General features: G+C 38.4%; 1 protein-coding gene across 1 annotated transcript in view; it reads left to right on the plus strand.

Moving 5' to 3' along the window:
- The window catches only part of LOC127959047 (BMP/retinoic acid-inducible neural-specific protein 3-like), a 35,072-nt gene that overhangs the window by 11,454 nt on the left and 5,083 nt on the right, over positions 1–18,535 (plus strand). Inside the window, exons 3-5 of the mRNA XM_052558044.1 lie at positions 5,157–5,347; positions 7,392–7,582; positions 14,943–15,048. Of these exons, the coding sequence (XP_052414004.1) occupies positions 5,157–5,347; positions 7,392–7,582; positions 14,943–15,048 (488 nt within the window). The remainder of the gene's footprint in view (positions 1–5,156; positions 5,348–7,391; positions 7,583–14,942; positions 15,049–18,535) is intronic.

Below are 18,535 nucleotides of genomic sequence, written 5' to 3' on the forward strand. Positions count from 1 at the left end.
CAACCACTCCATGATTAAATAAGTGTGTTATATCAAAATACTAATTGAAAATGTTCAGATTTCACATGGATGCCAGAGTTTAGGTAAAACATTTAAATAAAGCAGTTTCTCATTAAATAGACAGACTGATTAAGCTTCAACCATTTCATATTATATTATATTATATTATATTATATTATATTATATTATATTATATTATATTATATTATTGTTACAATTTATATGGGGACATAGGTTTTGCATTTAAATGTAGATTTTCTGTTATGATATATGTAGTACGATAATTAGGCCCAGTGTAAAAAATATTTTCCAGTTCAGTCCCATTCACCTCTGTCTCAATAAGCACTGGGCCTTGATTAACTGAAAAGTTGCATTGTTTGACAGTTTGCCACTTTAATTTACACTGTTGTTGTTGATATTGTTGTCAGCTGTCACGTTTAGTTATTTGTTGTCTTGTGATGTTGAGATTAGTTTGTTCATTTGTTAAAATAGATTGCTTTGTTGATAATTACTCTTGTCGTGTTTTATGTACCAAGATTTTTATGAGGGCTTCAATGTTCATTTAATCTTGTCATGTGATTTAGAAGAAAAACACATTTTCTCTATATTTCTTACATAATATATTAGATTAACATTATTGAGTGATTTAAAACTCTATAAAGAAAAGGAAAAGTGTGTATCGAAGCTTTAAAATCTTAATAATACTTAATCTCAATATGATTTATATATAAAAAAGCCAAAGATAACATTTTCAGTACAACAGTCACATACAAACTTCATATTGTTAGTAATATTTTATACATATGAACATTTGATACATAATATAACAGTTGGGTAAAATATGAAATATCAAACTCGTGTTATTGCCTCCTTATGAATTGCTTGTTGTATTGCTCAATTGTAAGCTGATTTGGTTAAAATCATCTAAATAAATGTGAAAATACTAAGACATTATAGGGAGAAATGAGTGACAACTGATATACATATGCATTTTATAAACTTTCCCAGAATAATGCACCGAATTGCATATGTTTTCTCTCTCTCTCTCTCTCTCTCTCTCTCTCTCTCTGTTTGGGCTTCTTAATAAAATATTATATATTAGTGGTGGGCCGTTATCTACGTTAACGTGCTGCATTAAAGTGCTGCGTTAACATGAGACTCTTATCGGGCGATAAAAAAATGAAAGCAGTTAATCTATTCTCAAAGTTGGGTTGAGAGCTGGGTCTATACTAGGCGAGCTATGATGACTTTCACCTTGATATCTTAACGCGGATGTTTACATAGCCGAATCTGTTGGGGGGCAAGAAAGAGTCTTCGAACCTGTGTGTATGCCTACTGTGAAATTACCACATCAATGTGACGTGCTAACACGGATGCAGCTGAAGCCGCCGGGTTTGCTTCAGGGATTTTTTTTTTTTTTTTTTTTAAAGAACCTCAACAAGACTCGCACGTTTCACACATAATTCGTCTGCCGTACGTATGCATGTGCGTTACGTATGTGGTGCAGAAGCGTTTGCAGTCCGCTACTTGGTACCTTGGTAAAATGAGCCATTTTAATATAGATTAGTCTAGATTCATTCCAAGTTTACAGTGAGATTTAAAAAAAAATCTATGCCCATATATATATATATATATATATATATATATATATATATATATATATATATATATATATATATATATATATATATATATATATACTTAAAAGTAAACAAACAGATGTTTTATATATAATAGCTGTTTTTGATATAATTTGATTGTTCTTTTGAGTGCAATATATGTGTACAGATAATGCATGGAAAAGATGATAAATTCATCTTGGTGTCTCATATTTTGTTTGTGACATTCGTAGATCAGATCGCATCTTTTAATGCTAATGCAGATTCTCTGTAATATGTTGCACAGCCTGAAGCCTTTTATTTGAGTAATCTCTTTTTCAGTGTATTTCCTTGCCGATAACAATGCATGCATGTAGCAGACCTAGAAAGATTAAAAGTGGCAATATTATACTGGGGATAGCTTTTTCTCCTTGTAGCACAGCTTTGTTACATTGCTCAATTCAAATAATCCGCAATGACAGGTAGAAGATGAATTACAAGAAGTGGTTCTCCTACATACAGTGGTGTGTAACACTGTCGTCCGGGTAATGAAAGTGCACCGTCTCATCCCTCCTTCAATTCTCTACGTTCTTCTTGATTGAATTTGAAAGAATTTTAATGAGCTCTTTGTTGGAAATAGTTCTTTTTTTATTTGGGAGATTTCACTTTGCAGAATATTGGGAAAATGCCATGTCATAACATTCAAAGACGGGGTCCAAATATACCACCTGCTTTACTGAATCACTGCCACGGGATAGTTTCCAGAGAGGCTGATGTGCGCACAGACTAAGGCAATTCTCTCTCTCACAATCTTAATAATGTAAGTGGGAAAATCAGTTTGAAATTGCTTGTAAAAGGTCATTTCATAAAATGCTATTTCCTTTCATGATGACAGCTGCCCTTATTTAAAGTTTTCTCCCTTTAGGACCACTTCCTTCTGTATGATATTCAAATCATCTTTTTATACGTATCTTAAAGGCAGATATAAAAGCTTGTGACATAAGCCTTGAGGACCTTTTGTTCTGCAACAAAAAGCTGAGAAACAAAGCACAGAAAGCAGAATCTGTTTCAGTGCTGTTGTGAAGACTGATGATGACTTTGGTCGTAATGAGCATTTCATATAGCACAGCAGAAGTCCCATAGAGTGCTTCATAGAGAAGCCTTTAAACTGCTCTCACACAAAGCCTCACCTGATAAGACAATCCAAGCTTATCGTGCTCAGCTGTGACGGGAAAGAGAATGACAGGGAGGATTTTCCGTCTTTACTTTCGTCTTTGTGGGAACCTTTGAACTCCTGAAGGCTAGCTCATCACGGCTCCCAAAGAACTGTCCAGTATAAAAAGTGGCTTTTCATGGTGCCATGTGAATTTGAGATAGATCATCTAAATTCAAGCAAGCAGTCATCATCCCAATTGTTGGTATAGCACATGCCAAATGCAATATCACCGTTATTTACTGCAGCTGAGGGCGTATCTTATGAAATTACCCAAAATTATATTCTGACATTAATTCAACAACAGCTTCGACCATACATTAATAATGTGTGTTTTTGTGACATGATTTTGCCATAATTCTATCACTTTTGCCCCTTGTGAATTGCAAAACAGCAGATGGAATTAAGGGCATTTGCTGGAATGAATCAATCAAACATCTGGGTCGGGAGGCCTCTGTCATTACTCCTGATTTAATGTGATAGATCCCCTTTCAGAAGGCCACCCCAGCTCCATCCATCACCTGTGCATGAGGTTACTTACTATTTCTTGGCTAACTGAGAGGACAGGCTCTTATAGAAGAGAGGTTCACTGCCATTGGAGGGTGTTTTGAGATGTATCGAGTGTGAGATTGTGCCAATGCCTTTTTTTGTAGAGGCATGTGCCTATTTCAGTGTATGCATAATTGCATAACGCATGGGCTTAAAATTAGGGCCGGTGGTTGAAAGGATTACAGAGAGAAAAGGCTTGAATACTTAATTGCCTGTAACTGCATAAATTAAATTTGTTATTTTTGTATGCATTGTGAGTTGCTGCTGGTGAGACAAAGAGGAGCATTAGTCTTGACCTTCGCTTAAGAAACAAAATAGTTTCTGTCAGGGCTAATTAAAAACAAGTTTTTAAATAGCTTCATCAGCTACTCATCCTACAATAAGTTGGTACAAATGCTTTTAGTATTTTGCTCTAAGCATGATCTATTGGTCTACTAGGCTGTGTTTATGTCAACTACCCATTTCCAGTTTATTAGTCCACGTGCTATTTTTCATGTCTACCTAAAAAAAGTGACTCAGTGCTCTAATGTTCATGTTTTTGCATTAAAAATACCCAGCTAAAGGCAAGTTTCTTTTCATTGTAAGCAGTTTGGATTGCATCAATCAGCTTAAATAAAACTGTTAAGAACCAATTTAGCATCTGGAATTGTGTTTTTGGTGAACAGAACAAGCTAAAAGGCTTAAAAAAACAAGCCAAGCCTGCTGTAGTTTTTCATACTTTCTATTAAAAGAAATTGTAATCATATAAACAATTTCATAGACTTTGCATAAATGTGACTTAATTGGATTTATACACTCAAAACAAAGGTACAAAGCTTTGGCTCTTTTGCAACTGCTTTGTTAGTGCAGTTCATTCGAACACTGCCATCCAATCTTTGGTGCTGAACAAACAATTGGGTAGGCTCTGCTGTCTCATCATAGCAGATAGGATTTCTGGCACTGTTTTGACAACCTTACACATTTTATAAGCTCTTTGTGAGTTATCAGCTTGTAAAAATACCACATTATGCATATACATATAACAAGCACATTTAAGCATCAGTTTAAGATGTTCGGAAAGTTGGATAAAAGTATGTGTCATAAAGGCTGTCCAATACAGATTTGACGTATTCTAATGTCTTTTGTTTTGTATTGTTAGGTTACTTTAAGTGTACATATTATTAGGGAACCGGCCCAGTAAGTTTTGTACCTTTTTTTTTTCTGAAAGTGCATTTAGATTTCCATACACAACATCAGCAGTTAATATGTTTCGCACTCAATCAATATAATTCCTACAGATTTCGAAAAATTTAGTATTTTTTTTTTCATGTGTGTGATATATTGTCAACTATGTGCCATGTGGTGCTATGGACCTAGGAGCGGGAAAAAAAAAAAATCCAAAAATGCATGAGTCACCAAAGCCTGGAGCATTGTTTCTCTGTTTTTAGCCTAGAAGGATTTCAGAGCTTTTTTTTTTTTCATTTAGCTTTTCTTTCTCCTCTTCACTTTTATGATAGTTATTGGTTGTCACTACAGGGCAGACTTCTATGAGTCTTCCTGTCGGGGCATATTTCTGTCACAAAGTGCTTATTGAGCATAGCACCTGTCAGCTGCACATTTGGAGGCGGCGCCTTATGCATGGTATACATCCCCCAAATACAACATGCTCTGAGAACCTGAGGCTATAGATGCAGCTTGGCAGGAGTGCTGGTTGCCCTGCAGGCCTCCTTCTATCATGTCCAAAACAGTCGAGAAATGTTAATGAAAACAGATCATTAGGGACAGGCCTGTTTACTGTCTATGTTTTTCTCTTGCAGGGAATTTGGCCGATGGAAAGTGAATAACTTGGCTGTAGAGCGACGGGATTTCCTGAACTCCCCTTTGCCTCTCACCCCAGAGTTTATAAGAAACATCCGACTCCTGGGACGCAGACCCACTGCCCAGCTAATTACTGACAACCTGATCAAGAAATATGGGACCCATTTTCTACTCTCAGCTACACTAGGAGGTACTGTAGAAAAACATATTCCTGTGAAACATCCTTATGGTGGTTTTGCACAAAGGTCATAATTCCTACTGTGAGCGAACTTGAAAACCAACTACTGTTTTTCATGCAGAAGAAACACAGATAGATCTCATGCATATTTACATCTCAATTTCCACTCTATCAAGCCAAGCAAAATCACTTGTGACATGCTTTGCCACATAATGTATTACTTCTTCCATTGTGTGGTTGGAAGGGGGAGGTAGGTGTAAACAGATGGCATCATGTCCAGAATGGGTTAGATTTCAGAAATCCGCACACATTATTTCGCTCAGTTCTCAAACTCAGAGCAGTCTGTGCTTACAAGTTACTTCACGTAATGCAAAAGTATTGGCTGTACACAGCTGATGTGGCCTTCGCAGCTCTGGAAAACAAGCAATATTGTGTAAGGTTAGAGCATGAAAATGGAGATGCAAGTCTTGGCTTTGCAGCAGATCTGCTTGGAATACAAACTGCCAGAGTGTTACAGATCATATACAGTATAAGCATTAACTGTAAAGTCACCCTGATCTGCTTTATCTTATAGGGCTGGATACGCATATCCTGATTAAATTCAGCTTGACAATTGAATCTCTTGGTTCGATTGCAGTCTATTCAGTAATAATAATAATAATTTAAAAAAATAACAATATTAGAGTTTTAATTTTGATTCTGCTAACACTATCTCCCAATGCTGTAAATTATGAAGGTCAGTCTTTTATGCTAACTTGTCTTTTGGAACAATTTATTAAAATAACCAGCTGATTAAAGTAATTGTTTTGAGAATAAAGCTACACTAGATAAACTGTATGTTTTTGATTCACTAAGAGTCATTTGTTCGTTTAAATTTTTCATTACATTTAGCACAGACTGCAAACTCACATTTCTATCTCAGAGAAAATATAATTTCTTATGCTGAAGATTTAATTCCTGAAAACTGGTTCAGGAAACAGTGATACTTGATATGACATTACACAGCCACCGAAAATAGTTAGGGTAAAAAAATGTATATTGGGATTTTAAGGATCAACATAAAGTACTAATAAATGATTGTTCAAATAAGATTGTGATTAATCAAAAAAACAAAAAACAAACTGGATTTGGTCACACTATTCTCACTATTACCGAAACATTAACTATGACTTTTGCTATTGCCTGCTTATTAATAGAGTTTTAAAGGTCCCATGACATGATAATTTAACTTTATGAGGTTTTTTAACATTCATATAAGTTCCCCTAGCCTGTCTATGGTCCCCCAGTGGCTAGAAATTTCGATAGGTGTAAACTGAGCCCTGGGTGTCCTGCTCTGCCATTTTCTGAGAAAATGAGAGCTCAGATGGGCCGATCTGGAATCTTCCCCATATGTCATCATATGGGAAAAGGTTACCTCCCCTTCTCTGCTTTGCCCGCCCAGAGAATTTGGAGAAAATTAATTCAGTTTATTTTTTACAGTTAATTTAGTCGCAATGTCAGCACAGGCTTTACAAAGAGACTTTTACAATATGGATTCGACAGCACAGGAACAAACAGTGAGTAACAGTGTTCATTAATGCCTGATCTGTGATCAGTGATTTCTGATGTGTAGCTAATTATTCAAGTTTCTAAATCGTTTAATACGGTATATGCATCAGCGAATCAAGCCGTTGTGACTAAACGATCAACTTCACATTGTTTCTCTTAGTAGCATAGCATGTAACAAATCTGTTATTTAAATTGTGATTAAACTACAGAGAGTGATTTAAGAACGATCCCTTTATTTTGTTCGGCGCTGTCAATCACACACCGCAAGTATTTCTGCACACTTGCCCAAACTGCCTGTTAATAATAGACAAATTTGGTCCCTATTGGTCCATATACTAAAGTGTTGCCCAGTATTTTTGCTTGGCCTTGTAGTAGTTATAAATCAGCTTATATAAAACTACAGCTTCCATCAGAAACCTTAATACATTCTGCAGGAGCATAGAATAGATCAATTCTTACTGTAAAACATTTCTACATCAATAAGCTTGGTCTGTTCTGTTTCTACTAGGAGAGGAGGCTCTGACCATATTTGTGGACAAGAGGAAGTTGAGTAAGAAAGCAGAGGCGAGCGACTACACCAGTAACAGCACGGCTGTGACTCTGGAGGCCCTGCACCAGCTGGCTGCCTCCTATTTCATAGACAGGGAGAGTACTCTGCGAAAACTGCATCACATTCAGATTGCTTCCACTGCCATCAAGGTATGTCATTAGTTAAGTCAGAGCCCACAGCTTCCTTCTTTCAACTCCTCGAGAATAATCATGTTCAGTATTACAAAGTGCACAAAAAACAAATGTTTTTTGTTTTTTTTTCACCATCCCTGTTGCCATGATCCTGCTATGAAAAGTGTTGTATTCACAGCTGAATATGACAAGTTCTTCATTGTGAGAAATGAAATGTAGCTCTGTTTGTACGTGATGTTCAAAAATGAGATTTATGAATGACCTATGATGCTGTGTAATTATAATATGGGGCTGTTTATTTATATAAAAGCTTAATTTGGGGAAGTATCAAAGCAACATTTGCTCATGATTTGACAAAAAGTATCAGGCAGCAACAAAAACAGTGTATCTTCACAACCTGGATGTTTTGCATTTTCACAGCCTAATGCCTTTTGTACAGCCCAACAAATGAAAAATGCAGTAAGTATGGCAACACTAAAGCTTAGGATGGCCTCTGTTTATATATATACAAACCTGATTCCAAAACAGTTGGGACACTGTACAAATTGTGAATAAAAACAGAATGCAATGATGTGGAAGTTTCAAATTTCAAATTTTATTCAGAGTACAACATAGATGACATATCAAATTTTTAAACTGAGAAAATGTATCATTGTAAGGAAAAAATAAGGGATTTTAAGGGATTTTTAATTTCATGTCATCAACACATCTCAAAAAAGTTGGGACCAAGTTTACCACTGTGTGGCATTCCCTCTTCTTTTTATAACAATCTGCAAACGTCTGGGGACTGAGGAGACAAGTTGCTCAAGTTAAGGAATAGAAAAGTTGTCCCATTCTTGTCTAATACAGGCTTCTAGTTGCTCAGCTGTCTTAGGTCTTCTTTGTTGCATCTTCCTATTTATGATGTGCCAAATGTTTTCTATGGGTGAAAGATCTGGACTGCAGGCTGGCCATTTCAGTACCTGGATCCTTCTACGCAGCCATGGTGTTGTAATTGATGCAGTATGTGGTCTGGCATTGTCATGTTGGAAAATACAAGGTATTTCCTAAAAGAGATGACGTCTGGATGGGAGCATATGTTGTTCTAGAACTTGGATATACCTTTCAGTATTGATGGTGCCTTTCCAGATGTGTAAGCTGCCCATGCCATATGCCCTCATGCAACCCCATACCATCAGAGATGCAGACTTCTGAACTGAACGCTGATAACAACTTGGGTTGTCCTTGTCCTCTTTAGTCTGGATGACATGGCGTCCCAGTTTTCCAAAAAGAACTTCACATTTTGATTCGTCTGACCACAGAACAGTTTTCACTTTGACACAGTCCATTTTAAATTAGCCTTGGCCCAGAGAAAACACCTGCACCTCTGGATCATGTTTAGATATGGCTTCTTTTTTGACTTATAGAGTTTTAGCCGGCAATGGCGAATGGCACAGTGGACTGTGTTCACCTACAATGTTTTCTGGAAGTATTCCTGAGCCCGTGTTGTGATTTCCATTACAGTAGCATTCCTGTACAGTATGTGATGCAGTGCCGTCTATGGGCCTGAAGATCATGGGAATCCAGTATAGTTATCTGGCCTTGACCCTTACGCACAGAGATTGTTCCAGATTCTCTGAATCTTTGGATGATATTATGCACTGTAGAAGATGATAACTTCATACTTTTTTAAAATTTTTCTCTGAGAAACTCCTTTCTGATATTGCTTCGCTATTTTTCGACGCACCATTGGGGAACTGGTGATCCTCTGCCCATCTCTGCCCAGAGACACTTTTTAAACCCAATAATGTTGCCAATTGACCCAATAAGTTGCAAATTGGTCCTCCAGCTGTTCCTTATATGTACATTTAACTTTTCCGGCCTCTTATTGCTACCTGTCCCAACTTTTTTGGAATGTGTAGCTCTCATGAAATCCAAAATGAGCCAATATTTGGCATGACATTTCAAAATGTCTCACTTTCAACTTTTGATATGTTTTGATATGTAACACTTTGATATTGTGAATAAAATATAAGTTATATATATAAGATGTAAAAATATAAGATTTGTACATTATTCCATTCATTTTTTACACACAATTTGTACAGTGTCCCAACTTTTTTCGGGTTTTTATGTATACAGTATCGGGTTTGTATATACAGTATGGTGAACGTGATTTCACCGAGTGCAACATGTTCCTGGATAGGGATAGGATTAGGTCTATATTTTTGAACAATAATATTGATCCAGGAACATGTTACACTTGGCAAATTTCAGTCATTCTGTTTCGACAAAATATCTACGGAGCTTATAATATGACAATACTATTTCAATTTTAATTGTTTAAATTTTAATTATCGACATGTCATTTAACAAAACTGATTTTTTTGTGACATTTAACATAATTTTGAATTAGATTTTTTCAACTTATTTAACTTTTGAAATTTAACATAACTGATTTTTTCATGGCATTTTTTATAGGCATGTATTTTCAAACAGCAAGGTTTTTTTTTCACTTTTTTTTTTTTTTTTTGTGCTTTTTGTTCTTTGTTAGACAGCAAATATCCAGTTTTTAAAAATACAGCTTAGCTGTCAATATAAAAAAGAAATTCAGAACATAAAATTCTAAATTCAATCCGTAGAAATTCAGTTCGGAAAATTCAGAAATTCAAAACTATGTTAAATGTCACATAAAATTCAGTTTTGTTAAATGACACTTGTCAATAATATATTCACAATTCAAATTCAAATAGTATTGTCATATCATAAGCTCCATTAAATCTAGTTACTGCATTTTGTGTATGCGTGTATTTTTGCCTATTTTTCCTGTATTATGATACAGAAACGATGATGAAATTCTGTATCTGCAGTGACCAACTCTAGATGGAAGAAAACTACAGAAAACACTATTTGGGAACTCCTAAATAAAATAAAAAAGAAGGGGAAAAAAATCTCTCCTATAACAGGAAAGGGCTAATCAAAAAGTAAACGCATAACAAAATAACTTTAATAATTAGCCCATTTTTATACATATTTTTTTCTTCATAATGTCTTAATATCACGTTTTCCATATGCCATGCCTTACTTTCCTTGAAAAGTCTCTTTAATCCTCACAGATCAACACAAACTAATTTAAATAGCCAAAGAAAGCTTTGTGCTTCATATTTGTCACAATTAGGGATTCAGTCGATGCGCTATTTGAAGTAGCTATTACACTTTTGCTGACAGCCATTAAAACTGGTCACACAAAGCTGTACAAATCCCCCAAACAGACATTTACTCTGTCACAGCAACGCACAGTTTGACACATATATTCCAGTCCACACTTTGATGATCCCTCCCCATCCCATTATATACAACAGCCCTTTCCCTCGGCACACAACTGCTGCAGTGCTTAGACGGTTTTATTACAGCTGGGAGGGCAGATCTCAGGTGTCAAGGCTGTGTTTGTCTATAGCTGGTGAGAAAAGCAAAAGAGCCTGTGAGTGACAGAAGAAGCCTGCCAGGCAGGACGCTACATCTCCAGCAGCGCAAGAGAATGAATCGCGGAAGCAGCAGGGGCCTCTGACACACGCATCATTTCCACAGGGCGTTGACCCATGTCTACATTTCACGGGACAGACAGAGGCAAACGTTCCTCCATATGAATTTCAGATTAAACAGAGCTGGAGTACAGAATGAGGTTTCTAGCTCCCCCCACTGGGCACCGTGGAGGGGAAATTTTGCTATTTCCTTTCATAGGAAAAGCCTATTAGTGTGGTGGTGTGCTGGGACTGTGAGAGGAAAACACTGGAGCGAAGCTCTTTACAAAGTCAAGCTTTATCCCACCTTTGTGGTTCTGCTCAGGTTGTTTGTCTAATGCGTGAAAACTCGAGCCATTCTGCAATCGGCGGGGATCATTTTGCTCATGATTTGACAATTTCTTCATACCAGATCAGCTCTAAGCCAAGCCAGAATTGAATTTACACCCACAATGCCTTTCGGAAACACACTCCATGTCAGATTTGTATCCACAGGCAGACAACCCTTACCAAAAAGTAGTATACTTTAAGTTTATTTTATTAAGTACACTTAAGTAAAGTTCAAGTATATTTTCAAGTATACTTCATGTAGCAAGTATACAAATATCCGTGTTTTAGTAGTATACTTGTAAGTGTACTGTTTCAATAGTCCTAGGGACTAAATTGGCCAACTTTATAGTATATAAAAGTATGATTTTAAGTATACTTTAAGTTTAACAGTAGCAAACTGAGTACACAACTAGTTTATCTCTATGTTTGTAGCTCGAACTGCAATTATACTAAAAGTGAACTTATAGGTATACTGATAGTTTACTAATTAAATACTTTGTACACTTTGAAGTATAGTTTCAGTAAACTACTAGTTTAGTAGTTTTATACTGCAAGTATACTCATAAGCTTTCTTTAAGTGAACTTCATATCATAATTCAAGTAAACTACTATATCCCTATTTAGGTTTTAATTTGTATATATTTTGTTTGTAAAAAACTTTTTTCTAGCTTCATGCACTCTTGTTTAAAATACTTTAATGTGGGTTAAATGCTGGTTTCAGAAAAAAAATAAAGAAATACAATTTTGAACAAAAAACTGAAAAATGACTATGAATTGGATTCAGAATGATAATCAAAACGTAGATTGAGTCGATCAATACCCCAAAGCATGACAGTAATTATTACCTCTTCATCTGTCTACATTTTATTCTGTAAAGTTACAGTTTTGTTGCTGTTTCATGTCAGAATATTGAGTTACATGTGTTAGTATCTGTTGTTTGTTTTTCTTCTTCATTTTATTTTAATTTTAATTTTTTTAAGTTCTGTATAGAAGATGTGTACTAGCGCCCTCTACCATATAACAATGAAAACACAGATTCTAGGAGCACAAGTATAGTTCAAACATATTTAAACTTTTTGTAAGTATGAGTCAAGTATACTTAAATATAAAAATGTAAGTATATTTTTGAGGAGTACTTAAAGCCCATTTCTGAGAAGGACATAAAAAAGTAACCTAAACGTATACTTTCCTATTTTAGTTTAAAAGAAGTATACTAATAACACACTTGAATAAAATTATTTTTCATAAAGGAATGCCAACTCTTTTGCAGAGAATGGACTGTGTTCTGTTAAAGGTAGTATTTTTCAAGCAAAACTCACCATGCTGGTCTCAGATGACATGCCCTATTCTGTTCAGTTCATTAAGACTCCGCACCACTATTTTGATTCATTTTTCTGGTCTGTTTCTGTTTGTGTGAACAGCATATTGGTCATTCAGTTAGGTGGTCTATTTCTGTTTTAGTGAGCTGTTCATAACCAAACCAAATTTTACCACAGGTCAAAACTCTGGCTGTGTGAGACCATCCATGGAAAATCTGGATATTTAGTTTTGTCTAGTGGTGCTTTCAAAAAGAAATGCTGAAGCTGTGGTATTTGTCCAGCTGTGAAATTGGAGAAAAGCTTTCTATCAGCCAAACTTGGTGGCTATATCTCCACACAGAATATTGTTTTCTGGCTATAATTGAGAGATTGGACTGATCCATAATAGCTGCTCACTATGCAGAGTGGGAATCAGCAGCAGACTGTTGATGGTTTACATTAAGCCTGAACAGCAGAGGATCACGCAAGTCCAGGTGGCCTATAATTTGCCATTACAAGGTATTTTGTGACATGCAAAGTATTTGCTTTGAATAACAGCTGTTTTCTGTAAAGGAAATCTAATATCATGCTCCACTTGTTCATCAATCATTAGCCCTTTACCATATGGCACATCATATGGTGCATTAAATAATAAAGCATATAGATGTATCATCTGATTGCATCAGATATAGTCGTTATAAAAAAATCAGTTGCTGCTGAGCTAAGCTTTGTGTGTTATTGCAGTTCAAGCTTTTGCTCAAGCCAGGGATTCAGGCCATATGTTCTGTAGTAACTACGGATGGGTCAGGATGGAAGACTAGTTGTCTATGTATCTCTTTCCTCACATTTGCTTGCTTGCTTATTTATTTATTTTCTTGCTTAAAACTGCATCTTATGGAGAAAAACAAAACAAAACCATGCTGTCTGAAAGTTGTAGGTTTATAAAATTACGATGCTCACCAAGACAAAAATAAAATAAAAAACAGTAATATTATGAAATAATAGTACAATTTAAAATAACACTTTACTACATTTCAAAATGTTGTTTATTCCTGTGAATGCAAAGCTGAATTTTCAGCAGCCAATATTCCAGTCTTTAGTTTTACCTGATCCTTCAGGAATCCTTCTAATATGCAGATCTGGTGCTCAACAAACATTTCTTATTATTATCACATTTAAAAAGACAGCCACATTATTTAATAATTTTGTGGAAACCATGATGCCTTCTTTTTTCAGGATAGAAAATAGAAAAGCTTAAAAGAACAGCATTTATTTCAGTTTAAATAACCAATTTAGTAATGTGTCCCTACTGAATAAAATGATTTTATCCAGCATAAAAAAATAAAATAAAATAAACTGTAGTGTATATTTGTAGAAATATGTAAAATGGTAACTCTATGCAACATTAAAAGTCAAGATCGTAAAAAAATAAAAATAAAAATACCCATACAGTGCAAACCTACATGCTGCAGAGTTCCCTGTTACCAACTTTGGGCTCTTCTTCAGTGAGTTTTTGATGGAGTGGCAGAAGACAACCTTGTCTTACCTTATCTAACTGTCAGCCTGGAAAAGATAATGTCTGACAGGCCGAATCGAAAGAGATCACTGAATTGATGAAGGTTCACTGGCACCATAAGAGAGAAAAGTGTGAATCAATTATGCGTGCTTCTCCATGTCATGAAGAGAGAAGGATGACTAGAAAAGAGAGGAAAAAATCGAGTGTGATCTCTTATTGCAAATACGGATAGTGGTGCTAACTTGCAGTAAAGGTCAATTGAGATGCCTAAATCAATACGGCTACACAGTCTGACCACCATTAAGTACCATCCGCTAAGGTTAGATAACATTTTGCATTGTAGAGAGAAATGGACTTCTGTTTTCCTTGTGGGTGTGAAGGAATCTCTGAATAAGGAAGCTAATCAATTAAATACATTTCATAATGTAGCGGGGGAATAAAACATTGTGCAACAGCCTGCTCAGCTCTCTAAATAAGATGAGAAGAACAGTAAGTGATTATCTGTGAGAGGACCACCACTGCATGCGCATTAGCACCATGTCTGGGACAAGTGACTCACCAAGCACAGGAAGTTCTTCGAATGCATCTGTTCACAGCCAGGCTCCTTATTATCCCTTTTAACAAGCAAAACAATAGAAAGGAGTTCATTACACACTGTTTTTCATGTAAAATACCATGGTATAGTAACCGTACGGTGAAACTGATAATTGTGTGGTCTGAATTTTGTTTCCCAGGTAACTGAAACAAGGACTGGCCCTCTCGGCTGCAGTAACTATGACAACCTTGATTCTGTCAGTTCTGTGCTGGTTCAGAGTCCTGAGAACAAAGTCCATTTGCAAGGTATAACATTTTGTTGAAATCTAATATGTCAAGTTTTGATAATGTGATGGTCTTTTTTTTCCACAAAAGGCTTTTTTCCAAAAGCTAGAGAGCTCTGCTTAAAAAAGCATTTTAGGGTTTTATAGTCATGTTCGTGACATGAACGTTGTGCCGAAAGGTTGGCAGCTTAATTATGTGACTTCTAAAGATGACTGGAGAAGTGAAAACTTAAATCTAAGATGGCAGATGATTTAAGTAAAATGTAGTATAGTAAAAACAGATGTGCACATAATTTAAGAGAACCTGGATATTTGGTTTGGTCCTCACAGTGCATATAGCGTGACCCTTTAAATTATTTTATTGTAAAATTAAAAATAAAAATGCTAATATTTACTACTACTTTCTTTGTTTGCCTTTTTAAGAAGAATCGCTTTATGTATTCCCCAATGGTAAGTCGCCTTGGATAAAAGCGTCTTTAAAAAAGTAAATAAAAGCATTTTCATAATTTTCTAACTTAAAATCATCAGGCTTTTTATTTTGGCAGGTTGCCGCCAAGTATACGTGCTTCTGGATTTAGCGCTAAAGATTTATATTTTCAGATTAAATAGTTATATTAATATAGTTATGTATAATAATTGAAATCTTATACAGTGCAGTTTGTCGATGTAAAATGGTAGTTCCTCTTCGGGAACTCGAGCTGCGTCGAGCGCTTTTGGGGAACGCCTTTGGCAAGAACAACTCTGAATATCGTGTGCAATCAGTTCAATGGAAGAGCGTGACATCACGGACGGGGTGACGTAGCGACCAGGAAGCTATAAAGGCACGTGCCACGCAGCTGGCTTCAGCTTCGCGTCTTTCAGCAAGCGCTCTGTGTGTGCATGTTCATAAGTCTGTCTTGTAAGTCTTATTTACTGTTGTCTGTCCAGTATCATTAGACTAAGATGCCTAAGTCTAAAGTGAAGACCAGACATTTGAAGGGCGAAAACAAATCGCGCTATAAACTGTGTGTTCCTCCATGCCAGCGCTACATCACGGCTGGAGACACACATGATTTATGCGTGGTTTGCCTGGGGTCGAAGCACGCTGAGTCGGCTCTCGAGGGATTGCCAATGTGGACGCTTCGATCCCGGAGGGCGCTCTTCATGGAGGGAGCCTTCGCCAGCGTTCCCCGCGGCTCCGGCTCCGCTTCTGCTGAGGCAGAGCGGCTGCTGCACTCGTGGGGTTCACAGGTGGATCTGGCAGAGGGAATGGAGACGGCCAGTCCTTATCTACTTCCTCATCTGCTAGATCCGGCGCCCAAACCCTGGGATCGGAAGCACGCTCGTCGGTTTCTTCCCCCCAGGGCAAGGGGTCGACACTCCACCTCTCTTCGTCTGATGAGGTGGATGTGGAGACAGTTGGTAGGGATTTGCCACCCTTTTCGCCCCAGTATGAGGAGCTGCTGGAGGTGGTTACTCACGCAGTCGAGAAGTTAAAGATAGACTGGCCCCCAGAGAAAAAACATGAACCGCAGAGAAGTGAACTCGATGAGCGATATCTCAGGCCCAGACAACCACCTCCAGCCCGGAGCCTTCCCTTTTTTCCCGACCTCCACGATGAAATAGCGAGGTCGTGGAAACACCCATATTCCACCCGTCTCTTCGGCCCTGATTCGCAGTATTATGGGAATGTGACAGGGCTCGATGAGCGTGGGTACAGAGCGATGCCACGGGTCGAACAGACGCTTACGGGCTATCTGTCACCCGGTTCGGCATCGTCTCTGAAGGCTCCGGCCTTGCCCACCAAAGCACTTAGAACAACATCAGCGTTAGTGGGCAAGGGCTATTTGGCAGCAGGTCAGGCGGGGGCGTGCCTTCACACCATGGCTGTCCTTCAAGCATATCAGGCCGACCTGCTGAGAGATGTAGACGAGGGAGAGGGGATCAAGTCCGATGATATTGCAGAGCTTAGACGGACCGCTGATCTCTCCCTCCGCGCCACCAAAGAGACCGCTCGCGCGATTGGGCGGTCTATGGCAGCCTTGGTGGCCGTGGAGAGGCATTTGTGGCTAAACCTGTCCCAAATTAAAGACCGTGATAGGTTCTGCCTCCTGGACGCCCCGCTCCAAGCCTCGGGCCTGTTCGGCAAAACAGTCAATACTGTCGTCGACAGGTTCTATGAGGCCCGTAAGCAGGCGGCGGCGTTCCAGAGTTTCCTCCCTCGTCGCTCTTGTGGGTTATCTGGACGGGAGATACTCACACCACTAGCAGGCTCCTCATACCGCGAGGCTCAAAAGCAGAGCGTTGCCACGCTCTGAGTCGGGGGCTCCTAGAATTAAATCTGATCTTTGTACAGTTATCGAAGCTAGGAAGTCCTCGACAAAGAGGTCCTGACGCCAGTACTCCAGTGACCTCGAAGGTAGCCCCTACGGGGTCAGAGCGGTGTCCACCTCATTATACGGTGCCCGTCTCTCCCCGGTGCCCTCTGGAGGCCGGTCTGCCAACCCTGCCAGTGTTTCAGGGCGCAGCGGTCTCCCGCGAGCGTCCCTCCCAGTTATTTCCACCCGTGAGCGTAGCAGAGCTGGGAAGCTCGCCTCCCCTTCGGGGGCCTATTACACCAGAGATCAGTCTCGAGAGTACATTATCGAGCAGCGTGGAAACTACTGCCAAATGTATCTCAATGGGTCCTGCACACAGTAGAAAGAGGCTATGCTATTCAATTCGGCCGTCCACCGCCGAGATTCAATGGGGTTACACCGACAGTCGTCGGCCCCCAGCAGGCTCTGGTTATGGAACAAGAAGTGAATACCCTATTAAGGAAGGAGGCCATCGAGGTGGTCCCTCCTCTAGACAGGGAATCCGCGTTCTACAGCCGGTATTTCATAGTTCCAAAGGAGGATGGGGGGTTGCGTCCGATCTTAGACCTACGTCAGTTAAACCTCTCAGTTATGTCACTGAAGTTCAAAATGCTTACTGTCAAACAGGTTGTAGCTCAAATCAGATCTGAGGACTGGTTTGTCACAATAGATCTCAAAGATGCATACTTCCACATATCCATCCTTCCACAACACAGGAAGTTTCTGAGGTTCGCTTTCGGGGGCAAAGCTTATCAATATCGAGTACTTCCCTTTGGCCTTGCACTCTCACCCCGCACGTTCACGAAATGTGTAGATGCGGCTCTGGTACCCCTCCGTATGCAAGGTATCCGCATTCTAAATTATATCGACGATTGGTTGATTCTAGCTCAGTCAGAGCAGATGGCGGTTCGACATCGAGGTGTCGTTCTCGCCCATATAGGGGAGCTGGGTTTGAGACTGAATGCCAAGAAGAGTGTACTTTCTCCAGTTCAGAGAACCACCTATCTAGGTGTAGTATGGGATTCGACCACAATGCAGGCACGTATGTCTCCTGCTCGGATCGAGTCGATCCTCACATCAGTCAAGAGAGTCAGAGAAGGCCAGTCACTCACTGTGAAGCAGTTTCAAAGACTGTTAGGGCTCATGGCAGCTGCGTTCAACGTGATACCTTTT

This window comes from Carassius gibelio, chromosome B6, assembly GCF_023724105.1.
Source record: "Carassius gibelio isolate Cgi1373 ecotype wild population from Czech Republic chromosome B6, carGib1.2-hapl.c, whole genome shotgun sequence".
Classification (NCBI taxonomy): domain Eukaryota; kingdom Metazoa; phylum Chordata; class Actinopteri; order Cypriniformes; family Cyprinidae; genus Carassius; species Carassius gibelio.